Source organism: Salmo trutta, chromosome 36 (assembly GCF_901001165.1).
Source record: "Salmo trutta chromosome 36, fSalTru1.1, whole genome shotgun sequence".
NCBI classification, from domain to species: Eukaryota; Metazoa; Chordata; class Actinopteri; order Salmoniformes; family Salmonidae; genus Salmo; species Salmo trutta.
The window spans coordinates 29,894,638-29,916,780 of record NC_042992.1 but is presented as its reverse complement, the minus strand read 5'-3'; the positions used below and the strand labels follow the sequence as shown (position 1 = coordinate 29,916,780).

At 45.6% G+C, this 22,143-nt stretch overlaps 1 protein-coding gene across 4 annotated transcripts in view; it reads left to right on the top strand.

Annotated features, from left to right (window-relative positions):
* LOC115175813 (zinc finger protein 516) overlaps positions 1 to 18,937 on the top strand; it is a 36,957-nt gene extending 18,020 nt beyond the window's left edge. For all 4 annotated transcript variants that reach the window (XM_029735342.1, XM_029735345.1, XM_029735344.1 and 1 more), the window contains 4 exons: positions 8,852 to 10,551; positions 11,849 to 13,237; positions 15,507 to 15,571; positions 16,376 to 18,937. In XM_029735342.1, the coding sequence (XP_029591202.1) occupies positions 9,048 to 10,551; positions 11,849 to 13,237; positions 15,507 to 15,571; positions 16,376 to 16,426 (3,009 nt within the window). In that variant the 5' untranslated portion in view covers positions 8,852 to 9,047 and the 3' untranslated portion in view covers positions 16,427 to 18,937. The remainder of the gene's footprint in view (positions 1 to 8,851; positions 10,552 to 11,848; positions 13,238 to 15,506; positions 15,572 to 16,375) is intronic.
* Positions 18,938 to 22,143: the final 3,206 nt, after the last annotated feature.

Here is a 22,143-nt window from a genome sequence, read left to right as displayed (position 1 = left end):
CAGGGTTGGTCCTGGATGGGAGACCAGATGCTGCTGGAAGTGGTGTTGGAGGGCCAGTAGGAGGCACCCTTTCCTCTGGTCTAAAAAAATATCCCAATACCCCAGGGTAGTGATTGGGGATACTGCCCTCTGTAGGATGCTGTCATTTGGATGGGATGTTAAACAGGTGTCCTGACTCTCTGTGGACACAAAAGATCCCATGGCACTTATTGTAAGAGTAGGGGTGTTAACCCTGGTGTTGTGGCTAAATTCCCAATCTGTCCCTCATACTATTGCAGTCACCTAATCATCCCCAGTTTAGAATTGGCTCGTTCATCCCTTTCCCCTGTAACTATTCCCCAGGTCGTTGCTGCAAATGAGAATGTGTTCTCAGGCAACTTACCGGGGACAATAAATAAAATGTTTGTGTTGTGTTGCTACCATGTTGTTGTCGCTACCATGCTATGTTGTTGTCTTAGGTCTCTCTTTCTGTAGTGTTGTCTCTCTTGTCGTGATGGATGTTTTGTCCTATATTAAACGTTTTAATCCCAGCCCTTGTCCCCACAGGAGGCCTTTCGGTAGGCTGTCATTGTAAATAAGAAATTGTTCTTAACTGGCTTGCCTAGTTAAATATATATATTTTTTTAAATGTGCATTTTGCATGTGTTTTCTTCATTCCTTCACCTTCCGTGCTCAAGATCCCTCCCTGGTTTACCTCCAGCACATTGCAGCGGTGTAGCAGGCCTAGAATGTTAAAGGGCAGATCATTGAGCAGCTCATCACATGCTATCAAGGGTATTCCCTGTGTATTTGTTGTGTAACAGGGAGGGAGAGTTGAACAAGGAGGGCGATGGGAGTATGATGTGTGCTTGCTTTCTTTGCCTCCAAAATGTGCGCGCACACACACACACACACACACACACACAGCGGCAGCAGCAGCATAACCACACCAGCTGCCGGAAGCCTTAAGGGCCAGACATGCTGTGTGTTTGCACGAGTGCACATTTGTCACCTCTTATGCCATAACTGAATGCTTAAACAACGCATAAACATGAGACTTCATCCTATGTCTTACTCTTATTTTAACAATTACTTTCACCTTTTTTGTGGGATATATTACTAGAACTTTTTTGTGGATTTGGGAGAGTGGTGTTATGGGAATGGTGACGAGACTTCTGTTTAGCTGATTGACATCTATAAACAGTATTTCTAACACTCCCATTGTGTGGAACACATCCATACAAAGTGAATTTCTGTAACACATCTATACACAGCGTTTCTTACACAACTGCACTGTTTTTCGTACCAATGTACAAAGTGTTTCTTACCCGTCCGTATACACAGTGTTTGAGACACATCTACAGTATTTTCTTCAGTATTTCTTATGTACTGTATCTATCCATGACAGTGTTATGTCATTAAGCAGGATGTTAGACAATGTGTGTAACATATCTACACACTGTTCTGACACATCTATAAACAGTGTTTTTTTTACCTAGACATAGTGTTTCATATATGTGTTTCTGACATGTTTCCACACAATGTTTTCTTACACGTCTACACACAGGGAGTCTGTGTTTCTTACACGTCTACACACAGCGAGTCTGTGTTTCTTACACGTCTACACACAGCGAGTCTGTGTTTCTTACACGTCTACACACAGCGAGTCTGTGTTTCTTACACGTCTACACACAGCGAGTCTGTGTTTCTTACACGTCTACACACAGCGAGTCTGTGTTTCTTACACGTCTACACACAGCGAGTCTGTGTTTCTTACACGTCTACACACAGCGAGTCTGTGTTTCTTACACGTCTACACACAGTGAGTCTGTGTTTCTTACACGTCTACACAGTGAGTCTGTGTTTCTTACACGTCTACACACAGCGAGTCTGTGTTTCTTACACGTCTACACAGTGAGTCTGTGTTTCTTACACGTCTACACACAGTGAGTCTGTGTTTCTTACACGTCTACACACAGTGAGTCTGTGTTTCTTACACGTCTACACACAGTGAGTCTGTGTTTCTTACACGTCTACACACAGTGAGTCTGTTTCTTACACGTCTACACACAGCGAGTCTGTGTTTCTTACACGTCTACACACAGCGAGTCTGTGTTTCTTACACGTCTACACACAGTGAGTCTGTGTTTCTTACACGTCTACACAGTGAGTCTGTGTTTCTTACACGTCTACACACAGTGAGTCTGTGTTTCTTACACGTCTACACACAGCGAGTCTGTGTTTCTTACACGTCTACACACAGCGAGTCTGTGTTTCTTACACGTCTACACACAGCGAGTCTGTGTTTCTTACACGTCTACACACAGCGAGTCTGTGTTTCTTTCACGTCTACACACAGCGAGTCTGTGTTTTGTATACATCTATAACATAGTGTTTCTGACACGTCTTCACACAGTGGGCCTCTGGTATGTGGATTAGTCAGTGTGGCGGACGCTCGAGCTGCAGTCTGGCCTGCTAAACAAAGCCTCATTTAAACGGCCTCTACACTGTGACCTAACCGCAACAGACGTCTGTCACCCTCGTCGCTTCTGTAGACAAAATAGGGGCATTTTGGGACCAAAGAGGCTCCCTTGGTTATCAAAGTGGAGGCATCCCCCAGCCTCTCTCTTGTTGCTTCATTTACTATCGCTCTCTGTTGTATTTTAAGTTGTCTTGTCTCCTGTTTTGTCTGCTATTCTATACCTTCCACCTACAAAACAATCATGGTGAAACCTTGGGCTCCCGAGGGGCGCAGCGGTCTAAGACACTGCATCTTAGTGCAAGAGGCGTCACTGCAGTCCCTGGTTTGAATCCAGGCTGCATCACATCTGGCCATGATTGGGAGTCCCAATTGGGCCAGCATCGTCCAGGGTAGACTTATATCTCCCTCACTAACTTTAAGCATCAGCTGTCTGAGCAGCTTACCGATCGCTGCAGCTGTACACAGCCCATCTGTAAATTGCCCATCCAACTACCTACCTCATCCCCATATTGTTTTTATTTACTTTTTTTGTTGCTCTTTTCTACTTGCACATCATCATCTGCACATCTATCACTCCAGTGTTAATTTGCTAAATTGTAATTACTTCGCTACTATGGCCTATTTATTGCCTTACCTCCTTTCTCCATTTGCACACACTGTATATAGATTTTTATATTGTGTTATTGACTGTACTTTTGTTTATTCCATGTGTAACTCTGTGTTGTTTATTGTCGCACTGCTTTGCTTTATCTTGGCCAGGTCACAGTTGTAAATGAGAACTTGTTCTCAACTGGTTAAATAAAGGTGGATAAAAAAAAGAAGAAAAAAAAAAGAAATTGTTCTAAACAGACTTGCCTAGTTAAATAAAGGTCAAATAAAAACATTGTAACACTGGGATGCATTCACCCAATCCCAGATTGACCCCTACCCTCTATGAAACGAAACAATTAGATAGGTGTAAGCAATATCATAACAACTGCACCTTGCCCTTTGATAAACTCACAGGAATGTCCACCTCATTGTGTACGCCTATCCAATCCTTACAGATCTAGGAGGGAGTAGGGCAGAGTTTCCCAAACTCGGTCCTCGGGACCCCAAGGGGTGACCGTTTTGGTTTTTGCCCTTGCACTACACAGCTGATTCAAATGATCAAAGGTTGATATTTAGTTGATTATTTGAATCAGCTGTGTAGTGCTAGGGCAAAAACCAAAACGTGCACCCCGTGGGGTCCCGAGGACCGAGTTTGGGAAACCCTGGAGTAGGGGGCTAGAGGTTGATTTGGGATTGGGCAAAACACTCATTTGGAACACTGACCGAAGCACACTGTATAGCATAACATTAGCATAGGAACTGTCACATGCTAGCACTAGTGTCTACGTTGGCACAGTTTGCGGTTGGTTGAGAGAGCATATGTGGATGACTTCATCACGTACTCACATACTCAGACATGGGTACACTGGTGCGTGCACACAGCCACACACATACATGTATTCACTTACTGTCGCTCTCTTTCTCTCACTCACCACACACACACACACACACATACACAGGCTCTTAGCTCAGCAGCAGAGCCCTGGCCATGGGGAGTTTGTGCTGAGCTGGTTTGGACGTGAGTACAGCTGACTGGACATGGCTATTCATCTGTCAAAGAAAAGAGGGGGAGAAAAAAAGAGGGAGAGAGGGTCTGTAAAGAACAAATTCAGCCCAGAGCAACATGTTTGGCTATCTGCGCCTGTGTGTGTATCCTCCATCGGTTTATCCTGTTTTTTGTTCCTGTGTGTGTGTGTGTGTGTGTGTGTGTGTGTGTGTGTGTGTGTCTAAAGCATCACACTTCCAGTATTTTTGTATTGAATGTGTTATCTAGCTAAGCTATAGCCTATATCAGGGGTCTCCAACCCTGTTCCTGGAGAACTACCCTGCTGTAGGTTTTCACTCCAACCCCAGTTGTAACTAACCTGATTCAGTTTATCAACCAGGTAATTATTAGAATCAGGTGTGCTAGATTAGGGTTGGAGTGAAAACCTACAGGAGGGTAGCTCTCCAGGGACAGGGTTGGAGTGAAAACCTACAGGAGGGTAGCTCTCCAGGGACAGGGTTGGAGTGAAAACCTACAGGAGGGTAGCTCTCCAGGGACAGGGTTGGAGTGAAAACCTACAGGAGGGTAGCTCTCCAGGGACAGGGTTGGAGTGAAAACCTACAGGAGGGTAGCTCTCCAGGGACAGGGTTGGAGTGAAAACCTACAGGAGGGTAGCTCTCCAGGGACAGGGTTGGAGTGAAAACCTACAGGAGGGTAGCTCTCCAGGGACAGGGTTGGAGTGAACACCTACAGGAGGGTAGCTCTCCAGGTACAGGGTTGGAGTGAAAACCTACAGGAGGGTAGCTCTCCAGGTACAGGGTTGGAGTGAAAACCTACAGGAGGGTGGCTCTCCAGGGACAGGGTTGGAGTGAAAACCTACAGGAGGGTAGCTTTCCAGGTACAGGGTTGGAGTGAAAACCTACAGGAGGGTAGCTCTCCAGGGACAGGGTTGGAGTGAAAACCTACAGGAGGGTAGCTCTCCAGGTACAGGGTTGGAGTGAAAACCTACAGGAGGGTAGCTCTCCAGGGACAGGGTTGGAGTGAAAACCTACAGGAGGGTAGCTCTCCAGGTACAGGGTTGGAGTGAAAACCTACAGGAGGGTGGCTCTCCAGGTACAGGGTTGGAGTGAAAACCTACAGGAGGGTGGCTCTCCAGGTACAGGGTTGGAGTGAAAACCTACAGGAGGGTAGCTCTCCAGGGACAGGGTTGGAGTGAAAACCTACAGGAGGGTAGCTCTCCAGGGACAGGGTTGGAGTGAAAACCTACAGGAGGGTGGCTCTCCAGGTACAGGGTTGGAGTGAAAACCTACAGGAGGGTGGCTCTCCAGGTACAGGGTTGGAGTGAAAACCTACAGGAGGGTGGCTCTCCAGGTACAGGGTTGGAGTGAAAACCTACAGGAGGGTAGCTCTCCAGGGACAGGGTTGGAGTGAAAACCTACAGGAGGGTAGCTCTCCAGGGACAGGGTTGGAGTGAAAACCTACAGGAGGGTAGCTCTCCAGGGACAGGGTTGGAGTGAAAACCTACAGGAGGGTAGCTCTCCAGGTACAGGGTTGGAGTGAAAACCTACAGGAGGGTAGCTCTCCAGGGACAGGGTTGGAGTGAAAACCTACAGGAGGGTAGCTCTCCAGGGACAGGGTTGGAGTGAAAACCTACAGGAGGGTAGCTCTCCAGGGACAGGGTTGGAGTGAAAACCTACAGGAGGGTAGCTCTCCAGGGACAGGGTTGGAGTGAAAACCTACAGGAGGGTAGCTCTCCAGGTACAGGGTTGGAGTGAAAACCTACAGGAGGGTAGCTCTCCAGGGACAGGGTTGGAGTGAAAACCTACAGGAGGGTAGCTCTCCAGGTACAGGGTTGGAAACCCCTAGCCTATGTTGCCTTCCTTCATGTAGACCAATTGAGGGAACACTGCCCCTCTCATCTTCAATAGAACTTACCTCTTTGAAAGGTTCAACATAGAGTTAATAGATTTTTAGAGGCACACTTACATTTGTTTTGAATTGTAAATACTGCCGATTGTACTTTTTGCCCATAGTTTCTATTGGCATGTTGTCTATTGCACAAATCAATGATCATTCAAGATCATGGTCTTCTGTATGAGGCCCATTTCTGTTTAGTTTGGGCTTTTGAAGAACACAGAGATTCATACGAACAGTGACTAATAAAGGAACAGCCAGATGTCAGAGGTCAGGACACACATCACACTCTGTCAGAAGCCTTCTCACTAAATGACACAGCATGTGTTTAAACCCCCTCAAAGAAAGCCTTTTTTGTTTTGTGTGTGTGTATTTGTGGGTGTTTGAGTGTGTGTGTGTGTTCTATTCAGGAAGGTTTGGTGGAGTTGTTTAGTTTCTAAGTATGTCTAGATGTCTGTCTTACATTTCTGTAGCTTGTTCTCATTGGTCCAAAATGATGGGAGCACTATGCCGAATTGAATTTGAGAGTTTCAAAAAAGATGAAGCAATTAGGCTAGTCGAGGTTGCTATATGGATTTTTAAGATCCATGACCTGACAATTCCCTCAAGAGTGCCTAGTTGGAAATACTACATACACACACTCGTTATGTTCTTTTATCCTCGTGGGGACCTAAATGTATTTCCATTCAAAATCCTATTTTCTCTAACCCGTAACCCTAAACCTAACCCCTTACCCTAACCATAATTCTAACCCTAATTGTAAACCTAACCCTAAACCCTAAGCTTAAAATAGCCTTTGTCCTCATGGGGACGTGGGAAATGTCCCGACGAGGGAGAATTCTTCTTGTTTTACGATACTTGTGTGGACTTTTGGGGATTTTAGGTCCCCACAAGGGTAGAAGAACCAACACACACAGGACTGATGGCCTCCACTACCATCTGTTGCCTCCTTTCGCTCTGACATCATCCCACCATCCCCCTATTGTGTTAACCCCTCATCACCCGGCCTTCACCTTAACCTCTTAATTACCACTAACCACCCCCCTCCCTGTCCCCCCCACCCAGAGACACTGTGCCACTCGGCCTGTGCACTAATCTGTCAGCGTCTGCCCTCTTAACACCTGCCGCCACACTCGTCTAACTCAACTCCCATTCTGGAGCCCATGCCAGTTTCTTCTCTATTTCGCTGGTAGAGCACGCACAGCGAAAAAAGGCCAAAGTGGCGCGCACACACACACACATGCTGAGACTCACACACATGAACGCATGCACGCACGCACACAGGTACACACACATACATGCACGCACACGGTCTCTTTTGTCATCGTCCCCCCCAACTCCACTGCCCTCCAACCCCCAGACATCTTTTGCAGGGCGCTGATGTGTAGGGCGCTGGGCCCATTGTCCAACAATGGCCACCGTAGGACCCCAAGGACCCCCTGGTGATAGGTGGAGAGCGAGACGTGAGGAAATGTGACAGTTCTGGTGCAGCTGACACAGTGATGTTTCTTTCCCGCGGCTGCCTGCCCTGCGTTGGCTATAAGAGAGCCTGGGCACTTTTCTCACTGTTGTAGTTTTCGAGAAGGAAACCAACATCTTCTGCTGTGGTCTGGAAACCACCTCCCTGCTGCCAATTACTTGGCTGTAATGGATGTGTGTATATCATCCACAAAAATAAAAAACAGCTTGGAACCGATGCCCCTTCACAAAGATAAATACTTATCTTTGACATGAATAATACTTTTTCTGAAGATGTTTGATATAGGAACACATTTTGTTTTATTTGACTTTAGGGTATCTATTGTGCTGGAGGTTGATTACGAAAACAGGTTTATCATATATTCTCGTGATTATACTGACGCCCCCTGCCCCTTTTCATTATTTTTTATCTTTGCTTTTCTCTCAGGGTGTCTTGTAGGAGTGAGGTTAACTACTGTTTGTTGATGATGGCACATTTAGTCATTTCCCTTCATATTACTACCACTCTCAATGTGACCTTGGCATTCACTGTCAGTATTGGGATTGTGTGAGTGTGTGTGTATGTGTGTGTGAGTCTCAGTCTGCCTGTGTGTGTGTGTGTGTGTGTGTGTGTGTGTGTGTGTGTGTGTATGAGATGGAGAGAAATAAATGTAGTTTGTTGATAATGGCGTATTGATGGGGTTTGGAATGGACTGGCCCTGAGGTCTCATCCTGACTGGTCAGGACTGAATGCACCTCTTCATGCTTCACTAAACACACTCAATTAAGGCATGGGGAACAGAGAACACGAGCGCACACACACACACACACACTTTCAGTATAAAGCTTCTTTTAAGGACAACTGTCAATCATCCTGTTCGGGACAATAGCCATTCCAAAATCAGTGTCATGCAAATTATCTCCCTCTCCTCTTTCTTACACACACTGTTACATTTATAAAACTGAAATATGCACAGACGTAACACCCTCTTACATTGTGACAGTGAAACATACACAGTGAGAAACGGACTATGTAGAAAGTAGGATTTTGAGTAATAATGCTCATACTTAAACACGTTGCACTGGGGAACAGTGGGAGAAGCTCTTTCAAATGATTGCAAACTGTGTTTAGGGTGTGGTAAAAACGATTTTATTAACGGAGCATACCAGGGAACGGGATGTGTATTTTCTATTTATTAGCAACCATCATTCTAAAGAGGCTAGTCTTTTAAACAAAGTTGCTTTGTTGTTGATGACTGCGGCATGATAGCATTTCCTCTCTGCTTGACCTCCTGGTGACTGTGCCAACTGGGTTCTTTCTGTCTCTGGGTTGAAAATATAGCCTACCAGATGTCAGTTACTGCATTGGTTGTGTGATTATCATATCACCTATTATTACATTCTAAATGTTTTCTAATCCTTTTTTGTTGTTGTGTTTTCAGGTGTTTTTCAATGATCATCTCTTCAGTCTTAATGACGGTTAAAGACAATCCCTCCAACAACAGAAGTAAAGCAACATCTACAAACATGTCCCCCATCGCAATCACTATGAGAACCTTATGACTTTGGAACACACGGGTCAGTTTTCTTCATCAGGGATCAACAGACACTTGAGCTACCACAGCCCTGGGGCCGGAAATGGAGGTGGAGCCGAAGCAGGAGCAGGCGGGCCAAAGCAAGGCCGACGCTGTCGAGAGTGACCAGGAGGAGGACGATGCGACGGCCTCTGGCCACACCTGTGGCCTCTGTGGACGGGGCTTCCCTCTCCTGAGCTCGCTGTCCCAGCACATGCGCAGGCACACTGGGGAGAAGCCCTACAAGTGTCCCTACTGTGAACACCGGGCTGCTCAGAAGGGCAGCCTGAAAGCCCACATCCGCAGCCACAAGCTGGGCCTGCTCAGCCGGAGCCTGGGCAAGTTGGACGGTGAGGAGGGGGTTGGGGAGCAAGGACAAACACAGGGGGACCCTAAGAAACTGGATAGTTCCGCCGACAGCCTCGCCAATGGCACCTCGGCTAAGAAGCACAAAGTCAACGGCAAGACAAAAAATAAAAGCTCCAAGAAGAAAGGCGAAGAAGCAGTCGTCCGGGATGACGGCAAGGAGGACGAGCCGCAAACCACGACTGAGGGCGACTCACTTCCGGGAGGGACCTTCTGGGTGGACAATGGGGACGGTGCGGGTTCCTTTCCCTGCGGCTCTTGCAGCCAGGTCTTCACCCAGGCCCTGCTCCTCAAGGCCCACATGAAGAAGCACCGCGGCTCCCTGGACCACGGTTGCCGCATCTGCGGCCGGCGTTTCCGCCAGGCCTGGTTCCTCCAGAGCCACATGCGGATTCATCGGGCCAAGAGCCAGCTGCGGGGTGGGAGTGGCGACAGCAGCGAGTCCCAGACCACCCTCAACGGGGTCCCCCGGGAGCCGGCGTCCCTGGTGAACAATGACTGTCTCTACGAGCTGTGTGCCGGCTGCGGCAACTTCTTCTACGACCGCAAGACCCTCCGGCTGCACGAGAGGGTCCACAAGCAGAGCCACACCCCCAGCAAGCCGCCGCAGCAAGACCCCGACAACAGCTCGCCGTCACCTGCCGCCAAGAGGCGCTTCCTGGAATGCCTTAACCTCAGGGCAACCGGGGCTGGAGAGGCAGCTATGGAGGGGAGTCTTGGAAGACGGATCCCCGAGCTGGACCCGGTATGCAGTTACCAGGCCTGGCAGTTGGTCACCAGAGGGTGTGTGGTGGAGGTGACAGATAAAAGCCTAGGCTGGGAGGAGAGGCTGGTGGATGGCGAGGTGGCGTTTGACCAGGAGAAGGGCGAGTATGTGCCTCTGAAACAGGAGAAGCGGAAGAGGCAGCTGGACTCCTCCCAAAGCAAGAAGAAGAAAGGGGCCCAGGATGTTGTCATTAATGGTGGCAGCGGTGGGATCTCCCACCAGCAGGGTGACAGTAGAAATAGCCGCACCTTATTGAATGGGCTCAGCCCAGAGACGTTTGGGATATTGCAGAAAAAGAAGGTGAAAGATGGTCATCAGTCCAGCAAGCAAGCCACTAAATCAAACTCTGCCAGTCAGCCCAGCACACCAAGACAAGAATATTCTCTATCTTCCTCTTCCATAAAGAGGAATAGTATCAAGGACCCAACCTGTGAAGGTAAGACAAAAAAACACCTAGATTAGCAACAAGAATTAGATTTTCTTTAAATGACATGACAAAAGGCATCTTGGTCGTATTCACACTTAAAATCCTGATTGAAAAGGGAACATTTTGGAGGGCAAAGACTGCCACTACAGCAATAACAACGAAAGAATATCCCCCAAAGTTCAGACATTACCATACCAAATTTCATTCCCATACTATATTCTTTGATGTAAATCATAGTTTTCAGAGTGATTCAGTCATGTTTGTTTTGGTCTCTATTGCTACTCAGTCCTGAGTTATGGTCAATCTATTTTCACATGGTAAAAGGGAGACCTCACCTCATGTGTTGATTCATCAATTTACACATCTTAGCATAACTAAACGCCTCTGTGTATGTGGGCACGTCTCTACCGAGCTGTAGCACACTTAACATAGTAGACTGCAGATTGAGAAGTATGTCAAACAGGGACCTGTCCTTATGTTATGGTTTAATTGTCTGTATTCTTGTACATCAACTGATTATTGGAGACAAGAAAGTCTGAAAAGTGATGCTGCTTTGACTGTTAAACTCTGTGATAGGATAATAAATGGTTCCCTTCCGAGTCCTCTAGATAACAGTACTAACCAAGAACCGTAAGTACATGGTAAATATGCCCATATCGAGCAACTCAGAAGTTTGTAATAGGCTTTTAATGTTTGAAATTGCACTCATGACATTGACAAGCAAAAGTGATAGATATAATTATGAATTCTGTAGCACTTTTAGTTCAGTCTTCCAGTTAAAAGCTGGTCTTCAGTTGCCATGGAGCAGTACTCATACAGGTAAAATGTGTGTTTGGCAGTTGCCTTTTGGTTGCCACTGCAAATTAAATGGTGTTATGGCACTGTCGTGTGGCATGGATTGCCCATTACACCCTTCATCCTACATAAAGAAATATGAAAGGCCTTTACGTCTGGTACTTTGCTAAATGAAGCATAACCATTCAGGTATGAAGGTACCATTCATATAGCTTGACATTTGTTTATTAATGTTTTCTGGACTATTCTGTATGACTTCCTTAAACCTTAAAAGGTATGTTGGATGTGAACACAGTTGAATTTAGCATATATGGTAAATAGTTTAGTTGTTAGGGTAAATGACTGAAAAAGGACTAATGGAGAGTAGCATGACAATGTCCTCCTCTCTCATCCACGTGTTTGTTAAATCATGTTAGCACTTATTAAATCTTCATACTTTGCTGAAGCTCATTTTCTTAAAATGTCTGTTTTTCAATATGAGCTTAGTCTACCTGTACTCTGCAATCCACAGATACCAAGCCATACTTCTGCGAGCACTGTGACTTCCACACCAGTGACCCCTCTTCCTTCACATCCCACATGCACAAGCAGCACAAGGACGTCAGGGATGCACATCATCACATACTGGGAGCTATTATGGAAGACCCGAGCCACGGCGCTCCCAAGGCCTCAGGTTATGTGGAATATCTCCGGCTGAAGAGCACACTGCTCAGCCAGCCCTACACAAATCCCTACGTCTGTCCTCCTGGCGAGGAGAGGGCGGCATCGAGCTGCCAGTCGGAGAAGTCGAGGAGCCTAAAAGTCAAAGGGCAATCCTCTCAGGATGCCATCATCTACGCCAGCCTCCTCAACCTGTCTGCACCGCCCGAGGGCCAGGAGGAGGATGGCGGTGTGAACCCTGTGGCAGCAGCGTCTGAGGGTAAGCTGGTCAGACACCAGTGTCCGTTCTGCGCCCACACAACCCATTACCTGGAGGTGCTGTGGATCCACCAGCGTGTGGCCCACAGGGTGGATAGTGGCAGCTCCCTGGCCCCCAAGTGGGCCCCCTACGTCACTGGCTTCAAGGGCCCCAAGGCTGCTGGGCGACGCACGGGGCCTCCGCCCTTTCTAGAGGGCAAAGACTGCCCGGCACTCTCAGTCCCCCGGGCCCAGCGCACACAAGCCCCAGGTTCCACCGCCACACAACCTTCAGGTGGAGGCACCAAGAGGCCAAAGACCCACACAAGCAGCACAACTACTACTTCCCAGCCCAACACCAGCCAGGCCATGGTGTCAGCGTCGCGTACCTCCACAAGGTCTCCCCCTGGTGGTGGGAAGTCACTCCTACCTCAAAAAAAGAAGTCGAGCCGCCCAACCCATACGGAGGAGGTGGCAAATAAGAGCGTCCGATCTAAAACGAAAGCCCACCCCAAAGCTCCTGCCGCCACCACCACCGCCTCAACCAGCATTCAAGGCTTCTCCCAGCAGTCGACAAGCAGCCCCAAAACCGGACATTATCGGGCGGCTGCCGAGGGAAGCCTGCTTCCACAAGAGGGCCTCGGCTTTATTCTCGCCAGGAACCATGGCAGGGCCGACCACGCGCCCCATCTTACCCCAGACAGAACTCACCTCCACCCCCAGCCCCATCCACACCCGCACAGCCATCCACAGGATCCACCTGCAGCCCTGAAAGGTCAAGACCTTTGGTCAGTCACAAACATGTTTGGGGCGCAGGGCAGCAGCGGGTACCTGGCACCCACCACCCTCCTCGGCCACGGGAAGAGGGAGTCGACTGCTGGGGACAGCAGAGACACCTCGATGGACATGGGCATCCTGGGTCTGTTGAAGAACTACAACCCCCACGACCTGGCAGCTCTCTACCAGCACTGGGGCTTTGTAGATCCCAGGCTTGACCCACAAGGTAAGGAGGGATTGAGTGTTGGGTAATGTAGTCCATTAATTGGCAGTGAAAATGGTTTTATAATGTTCACCACAGCCTTACATAATTCAGCATGTACACAGACACACTGAGAGGGAGAGAAAGATAGACAGACATTCACAAAACTGACCATGTCCTTTACACTGTACACTAAGGTCATTTTGAGAGTAGCAACTCTAACCTGCAGCTTGTCGTCGTAGATATCATCATCGTCCTCTTTAGCCCTTTGAGTCACATTTAATAACGTGACCTTTAAAAATATTTATATATATTTGTCCTCCACCTTTTCTCTTTTTCTATGAGTGTTTTGGCATGAATGCTAATAGCTTGGGGAAACATGTTTACCAAGGCCGACAGAAGGACATGTTTCTGCCGGTGATAGTACCAGTCAAGGAATAGGTCTCTGTCTAGTGTTGACCTGTGTGTAGGTCCTGGGGTGGTGTGTGTGTGTGTGTGTGTGTGTGTGTGTGTGTGTGTGTGCGTGTGTGTGTGTGTGTGTGTGTGTGTGTGTGTGTGTGCGTGTGTCAGTATGTGCATGCATGGATCACAGTGACACAGATGGGCAGGGGGCACCCAGTGCTGTGTGACAAGGATAAGGGTGTGTGTGTGTGTGTGTGTGTGTGTGCATGTCTGAGAGAGAGAAAGAGAGAATGATAGAGGTGGCAAGTCCACACACACACAGTAAATTCCATGGCCAGGACATCAGAGAGACCTGACACAATTGGAGTGACAGCGGGGGGAAGCTCAGCAAGCAAGTACAGGGAAAGACAGGGAAAAACAGGCAGTGAAAGAGTGACCTAGTGAGAGAGATATACAGACAGAGAGAGAGAAAGAGCGAGAGGAGTACACCTGACATGTGACACGGGAGCGCTGGCCAAGGGCACATCAAAGAGGCCCGGCAATTTAATTTGCAGTAATTTATGCGCTACTTCCCAGGCAGCCAGGGGGTGGGTCAGGGCTGTCGGAGGCACGCCACCACGATTTGGTACGAAAGTTGCCATCCACTGCCCTGAAGGAAGCTCCGCCCCGCCATCTTAATGGCACATCAGATGTACTAATGAGCCCTGTACTTTGTGGCTTAGGTGTTCTAGCGGTTGGCGTCGCCGCTTCCAGCACACATGTATACCTGTGTCTGCGCGGATTCAAATCTGACCCACAGCCCCTTGACACTGACTTCTATTCTTTCCACGCTATCACGATATGACTTAATTCTGTTCAATACAAATCTGGAAGAAAAACACAATGAACTAGCTAGCCAGCTACTTTTTTTGCATAATACATCCCCGCTGCACAGTGCCGGTGTGTAAAGATTGGATAACGTAAAATAGTGTGAGATAATTGTCACTATTTTCATGAATGGAACAGGTTAGCTACCTATCAAACACTGCAATTAGAGCTAGCTGGCTCGTTATCTGTAACATACTGTAGCAGGTCAGCTGCAATGTAGGTCAGCTAGCTAGCTAGCATTTCCTTCATAAATGAAGTAAACTACCTAGCTAGCTATCAACCTAGAAAAATAGAGGCAAGAGACTGGTCTTGAACTACCAGACAGCTTTGTTTATAAACATTCTGATTTGGTCTATACTCATTCACTCCCCCAAATTCCAAATAATTGGATTTGTGCAAGCATAGGCTGAATGGCCTGGTGCGAGTACAGATTTGCACACGCACACTAATGATGAAAAACCATAAAAAAAGTCATTTACATTTCTTTACGAAGTGCTTTTTTTGTGTGTGTGTTTGCATGCATGTCTGCCCTTCAACTTTGAACAAACACATTTGCTTGTGACACTGACCTGTGAAATGTTTTATACATTATTAATCAGATGTCAGTTATGGGGATGTAATTGGTGTGTGGCCACCAGCACAGTGACCATTGGTCCTCTGTAGCTCAGTTGGTAGAGCATGGTGCTCGCAAAGCTGAGATAGTGGGTTTGATTCCCGTGACCACCCATATGTAAAACGTATGCACGCATGACTGTAAGTCGCTTTGGATAAAAGTGTCTGCTAAATGGCGTATATTATAATTTGACCACAATTCAATGGGAGACCAAAAAATAGAACAAGCAGAAAAGCCATCACTTTTTCCCCTGCATGTCACTCCAAGGCAATATTACCCCGAAATCCAAACGGAATATTGCCCTAGAAATATAGAACAGTACCTTAACTGATGGTTATATTATCAGGTTCAGTTTTTTGGTTGTGAAGGTCTTGGGGTTCTAAAGTGTTGCTCTGTCTCTTGTTTCTACAGGGATACTGCAGTACAACGGACATTTTGAAAATGAAGTCCATTCCTCCACAGACACCTCCAAACAAGTATGGTACTTTCCTTGTTTGGGTTTTGTTTTGCTGTGACCGTTCTCCCCCTTATAATTCCTCACCTGTGCCAGAGTCTGGTTGAGTGCTAATTCTCCCCTATATGCCCCCTGGCCCAATTTATCTATCTGGCTTTCAGCTATCGGATAGGATTCAATGCATAGAAATATAATCTGTCTCCTTACTGTCTGTGCTTCTTTTTTATGTGTTTTCTCTCTCTTTGCATTCCCCCTATCCTGTCAATAACAAAATACTAAAAGGTATTTAGACCTTTAAAAAAAATCTCTCGCCACTCCTTTCTGCTCCCAGCTCCGAGAATCCAAAAGAGAAATCAGTGTTTGAAACACTAAAGGCGAGGCAGTGATACTTGGGCGTCTGTGTCAGACGGCTCTTTCTCTGCTTGGTACGAGGAGCTGACAGGAAAACAACAAATAAAAACCTCTTGACGTCCCCCTCGGGGTAAACAGTCGTGCGTCTCCATATGGCATGTCAACATCCTGCCAATCATGACCACACGCAGGCCCTCCTGGACACTCTCTACCTGCCTGTCTGTTCTCTTTACTTTCTTCTTCTTCTGTTGCCTTTGTAACGCGTGAGACGTGAGGACACACTGACACACACCGAAAGATGAACTCACGCACTCTCGCACAAACTGACATTTTTGCACATTCAGAAACACACGGTCGGAGTTATACTTGCACACACACAAATACACTCACAGAAAGACAACGGACACTCAGCAACACGCACACACACAAGCGTGTGATCTGACTCCATTTTGCTCCTTGTCTCTGTCCTCTGCAGGTGATCGGCTGTTCTGCTACTTCAACAGCCTCTCTCAGGAAGGGGACATGAAAACGCCACATGCCCTGAAAACTCGAATTCCCAAAATGCACTGTTGCAAGATGAAAGGCCTGCAGTCTCTCACAGGAACCAAGCCATGACTACAGGAGCTCTTCACTTTAGGGGCCCAATTGTCTCAAGGGACACTCTTTGTTTACAACTAACTAACTAATCCACCCGGACTAAAGAAGTTACCATAACATGTGGATGTGACAGAGTGGAAATTCTTCCCCAACCGGAGTGTAAACTCACAACCATCTGCACTGTAACTCAACAAGCACCGTCAATACGTCGGACCCAGAAAGGCCAAGGCATTTCTGCATTCAGAGCGACAGAACTTCTCAGGAAGGCAGTAGCGATGCACTGAACCATCTGCTACATCACACACTGGGCTTAGATCACAGGAGGTTGGTGGCACCTTAATTGAGATGGACTGGTTCGTGGTAATGGCTGGAGCAGTATAAGTGAAATGGTATCAAATGCATCAAATACATGATTTCCATGTGTTTGATGCCATTCTGTTCGCTCTGCTCCAGTCCTTATTATGAGCTCTCCTCCCCTCAGCAGCCTCCACTAGCTTAGATGTTTATGTAGTATACTGATCTAGAGATGGTGCAGTTGTTTAGCTCGTGATGATTGAGGTCAGGTTGGGTTAGATAACTGATCCTAAATCAGTTGTTAAAGGGCAGGAAACCAGGATCCCCCAGGATGTTTTATGTCAACTTTAAACCCTTTAAATCCATGTCAGAGAAAAAAAGAAAAGACTGAAACTTTCATGTTATGGCCCTCCAGAGAATTGTTAGAAAATGGTGAAGTAATCGGATTGGTATGTGTATTTACTGTGAATGTGTGTTAGTGCTTTAGTCATCTGTTTATTTGAGCTTTTGACGCTTTTTTGTGGTATTTGGAAACGGTTTGAATTGGTCAAGTCAGCCAGCTCACACAAGCAAAGTTACCACCTACCTTTAAAGCTGGAATCCTTAATGGTGAAACAGCCACGTCCGTTTGTGATATTAAAACAGCAAAGAAGTTTTCCCTCGGACATCATTGCGCGATGCTCCCCAGGCTGTGCTTCGTCCCCCAAAAAATACAACTATAACAAAGGATGTGGGGCGACAATAATGAAGCAGCTGTTTGTGACTTACCAGCCATCTCCAGCCATGTTTACATGAACAACAAGCATGCTAGACTCTGCTGACCTGGGATGTAGTGGAGGGTAAATGCACGTAAACGTCGGCAGGTAGCCTCGACAGGTCGCCTCGGCAGGTCGCCTCGGCAGGTAGCCTCGAGGTTAGACTGTTGGGCCAGTAACAGGGGACGCAAGCAGAGAGAGGTTAGTACAGTGTTTGCCAAACTTGGGGTCCGGGCCCTATGTGGCGTCCCCTGAGAAAATCTGTACTAATCTTATTAAACAAATTTAAAAACAAAAAATATATTGTTCAATATTTCCCTATGTCCTACCTTCCCTATAGGCCTACATTAAAATGCCATCAAAATGCAAACAATACAGTTATAAAAATATCATACGTTATAGTTTATATAGGTGGTTGTTCGTCTTATCTCGATCGCCCACTGGAGTTCATAGTTTAACCATCTTTTTTTACCTCTACATCACAGCTTCTGAATAGCACCTAGATGGAGTATGTATGTTCTATTTTAGTTCTGTTGCGTTAAGTCTGTATGTCCACTCAAGTTGATATCCCAACGTTGAAAGACTGGCTTCTCCGTGTTGAACTGAAAGAGATTCCATCGCTAGGGAACACTGACGATGCGGAACACATTTCTCAGACCTCAGAAAATGGTGTTCTGTTGAGATAATTCCACGTCCCAGGCCATCTGATCCAGTTGGAACTGAAAATGAATCCAGAATGAATGGAAAAGAAAAGCACTATGTAACTTACAGATTGGCAGTGCTTCATACATATAGTTGGATCGACACAACCAATGGTTGTGAACTTGAACAGAAGGCCACTTTTGAGGTTTGAGAACAGAAAATGTCCCTTAGAAGGTAGATGTGCAGTTTGATGAAAATCACTACTCTTCATGGAGGAGGATTGTGGGTTCGGTCTTGGTTTGTCTGTGTTTAGTTTCTTTTTGCAGTGTTTTATTTTGGTGTTTTGCTGAATCACTGGGTATCTCTGTCTTAGAAATGGCTTCTGCAGTGTTTTAAAGTTATTTTAGCTGCCCACAAGGAAAGAAAGCCATGTTAAACAGTACCAATCTGATGTTATTACTACGTTATTTATTGAATTGTATATGATAGTTATCCACCTTGATCAATTGTTGTATGTAAAAAAATAGATATATAATTCATGATTTGAAGTCAGAATTATAAAACAGTAAACTTTTGTAATAAGAACAATTTGGTTCTTAGAGGGATGTATTTCTCAGAATGCTTCATGTTTGCTAATGGCAAGTGCTCAGATATTCTTTTAGGACTGTAGATGATGGGGTTGTATTTTCAAAGTATTTCTATTGCATAATACCTGTTAGTACAAATAAAACTTGATATATTTACATGGGCATGGTTTTGGTCATTTTGTTATCCTTGAGGCTTTTTCATCAGCCTTTGAGGTGATATGTTTATGACAAAACACACATGATTGTGATTATGTAACATGAAAAGTTAATCCAATAATTGTTTAACAGGGCTTAGTAAAGCCCTTACACCAATTATTATTTCTAATTTAGCTGTTTTATTAGAAAGTAAAAAGTGTTACCAAGCAATATGGAAGGAATTTGACATTCCTTTTTTGAGAAGAGAATCCAGGTGTACAAAACATTAGGGACACCTTCCTAAATTGAGTTGCACCTCCTTTTGCCCTCAGAACAGCTTCAATTCGTCGCGGTATGGACTCTACAAGGTGTCAAAAGTGTTCCACAGGGATGCTGGCCCATGTTGACTCCAATGCTTCCCATAGTTGTCAAGTTGGCTGGATGTTCTTTGGGTGGTGGACCTTTCTTGATACACACAGGAAACTGTTGAGCGTGAAAAATGCAGCAGCGTTGCAGTTCTTGACACACTAAAACCGGTGCGCCTGGCACATACTACCGTACCCCGTTCAAAGGCACTGAAATCTTTAGATTTTCCCATTTACCCTCTGAATGGCACACATACAATCCATGTCTCAAGGCTTAAAAATCCCTCTTTAACTTGTCTCCTCCCCTTCATCTACACTGATTCAAGTGGCTATAACAATTGACATCAATAAGGGATTATAGCTTTCACCTGGTAAGTCTATGTATGCACCTGGTAAGTCTATGCATAATACTCTGTAATGTCAAAGTAAAAAATAAATCAAATCAAAAATAAATGAATGGAAAATAAAATTGATATGTTTTGATTAGATAAGTATTCAACCCCCTGAGTCAATACATGTTACAATCACCTTTGGCAATGATTACTGCTGTGAGTCTTTCTGGGTAAGTCTCCAAGTGCTTTGCAAAAAAAATGATTCCTCAAGCTCTGTCAAGTTGGTTTTTGATCATTGCTAGACAGCCATTTTCAAGTCTTGCCATAGATTTTCAAGACGATTTTAAGTCAAAACTGTATCTTGGCCACTCAGGAACATTCAATATCGTCTTGGTAAGTAACCAGTGTATATTTGGCCATGAAGCAGTCTGAACTAGATTTTCCTCAAGGACTTTGCCTGTGCTTAGCTCTATTCCTTTTCATTTTATCCTAAAAAACTCCCTAGTCCTTGCCAATGACAAGCATACCCATAACATGGGCTCCCGACTGGAGAAGCAGTCTAAGGCATTTCATCTCAGTGCTAGAGGTGTCACTACAGACCCTGGTTCGATCCCGGGCTGTATCACAACTGGCCGTGATCGGGAGTCCCATAGGGCGGCGCACAATAGGCTCAGCGGTGTCCGGGTTAGGGGAGGGCATCATTGTAAACAATCATTTGTTTTTAACTGACTTGCCTAGTTAAATAAAGGTTAAATAAAATAAAATAACATGATGCAGCCGCCACCATGCTTGAAAATATGAAGAGTGGTATTCAGTGACGTGTTTTGTTGGATTTCCCCCAAACACAATGCTTTGTATTTAAGACAAAAAAAGTAATTTCTTTGCCACATTTTTTGAAGTATTAATTTAGTGCCTTATTGCAAACATGATGCATGTTTTGGAATATTTTTTGTCTGTATAGGCTTACTTTTTTCACTGTCATTTAGGTTAATATTGTAACTACAATGTTAGTCCATGAAATGTATTATCTGTCTTGTTAATCAAATTTTTAAATCAGGTTGTAACACAACCAAATGTGGAAAAAGGTAAGGGTTGTGAATACTTTCTGAGAATACTTTGTTCCAAGATAAAACATGTTCAAATTAATTTAAAAAGTCATAATCATAATCGGAACAACCCCCGGTAATCATTAACAATTAACATAATTAACATAATTTCATAAAAGAAGAGAAATACATTGGCGATAAAATCATATGGCATTCAGCAAGGATTTAACCTTTTACACAGGTCACACCACTATCACTATGACACTTCACAATGTTCTCTAACACCACATTCCCTGCCATTGTGTGCTGGAGGTTGTGCCAGCTGATAATATTCCCTGGCTTAAAGCTGGAGTCAAACATGAAGGCATTGATTTCACAAGGGGAGAGCACAAATTTCCACATGTGCACGTCAGGGAGTTTTACCATGAAGCAACTTTTCTCTTCAAATCCAGCGCCGTAGGTGTCTTGATCCTGTCTATGGACAATTATTGGGTTGGAAACCGCCGTCACCCTGCCTGGGATAACTCCCCGTCCACCCATATCTGAGCTGTCTTGGCAACCAGGGCGCACAAGGAATACTTCAATCAATCCCACGGTGTATCTGAAATATATCCCATGGAACTGGTATGCGTGGCTCTTTGGTCACACACACCACTTGTGGGATTGGCGTGGAAATGAGAATGCATGAGCAGAATAGAACTCAAATACAGTGGCTTGAAAGTTTTCACCCCCCTTGGCATTTTTCCTATTTTGTTGCCTCACAACCTGGAATTAAAATATATTTTTGGGGGGTTTGTATTATTTGATTTACACAACATGCCTACCACTTCGAAGATACAAAATATAATTTATTGTGAAACAAACAAGAAATAAGACAAGAAAACGGAAAACTTGAGCGTGCATAACTATTCACCCCCCCAGAGTCAATACTTTGTAGAGCCACCTTTTGCAGCAATTACAGCTGCAAGTCTCTTGGGTTTTGTCTCTATAAGCTTGGCACATCTAGCCACTGGGATTTTTGCCCATCCTTCAAGGCAAAACTGCTCCAGCTCCTTCAAGTTGGATGGGTTCCGCTGGTGTACAGCAATCTTTAAGTCATACCACAGATTTTCAATTGGATTGAGGTCTGGGCTTTGACTAGACCATTCCAAGACATTTAAATGTTTCCCCCTATACCACTCAAGTGTTGCTTTAGCAGTATGCTTAGGGTCATTGTCCTGCTGGAAGGTGAACCTTCGTCCCAGTCTCAAATCTCTGGAAGACTGAAACAGGTTTCCCTCAAGAATTTCCCTGTATTTAGCTCCATCCATCATTCCTTCAATTCTGACCAGCTTCCCAGTCCCTGCCGATGAAAAACATCCCCACAGCATGATGCTGCCACCACCATGCTTCACTGTGGGGAGGGTGTTCTTGGGGTGATGAAAGGTGTTGGGTTTGCACCAGACATAGCGTTTTCCTTAATGGCTAATAAGCTCAATTTTAGTCTCATC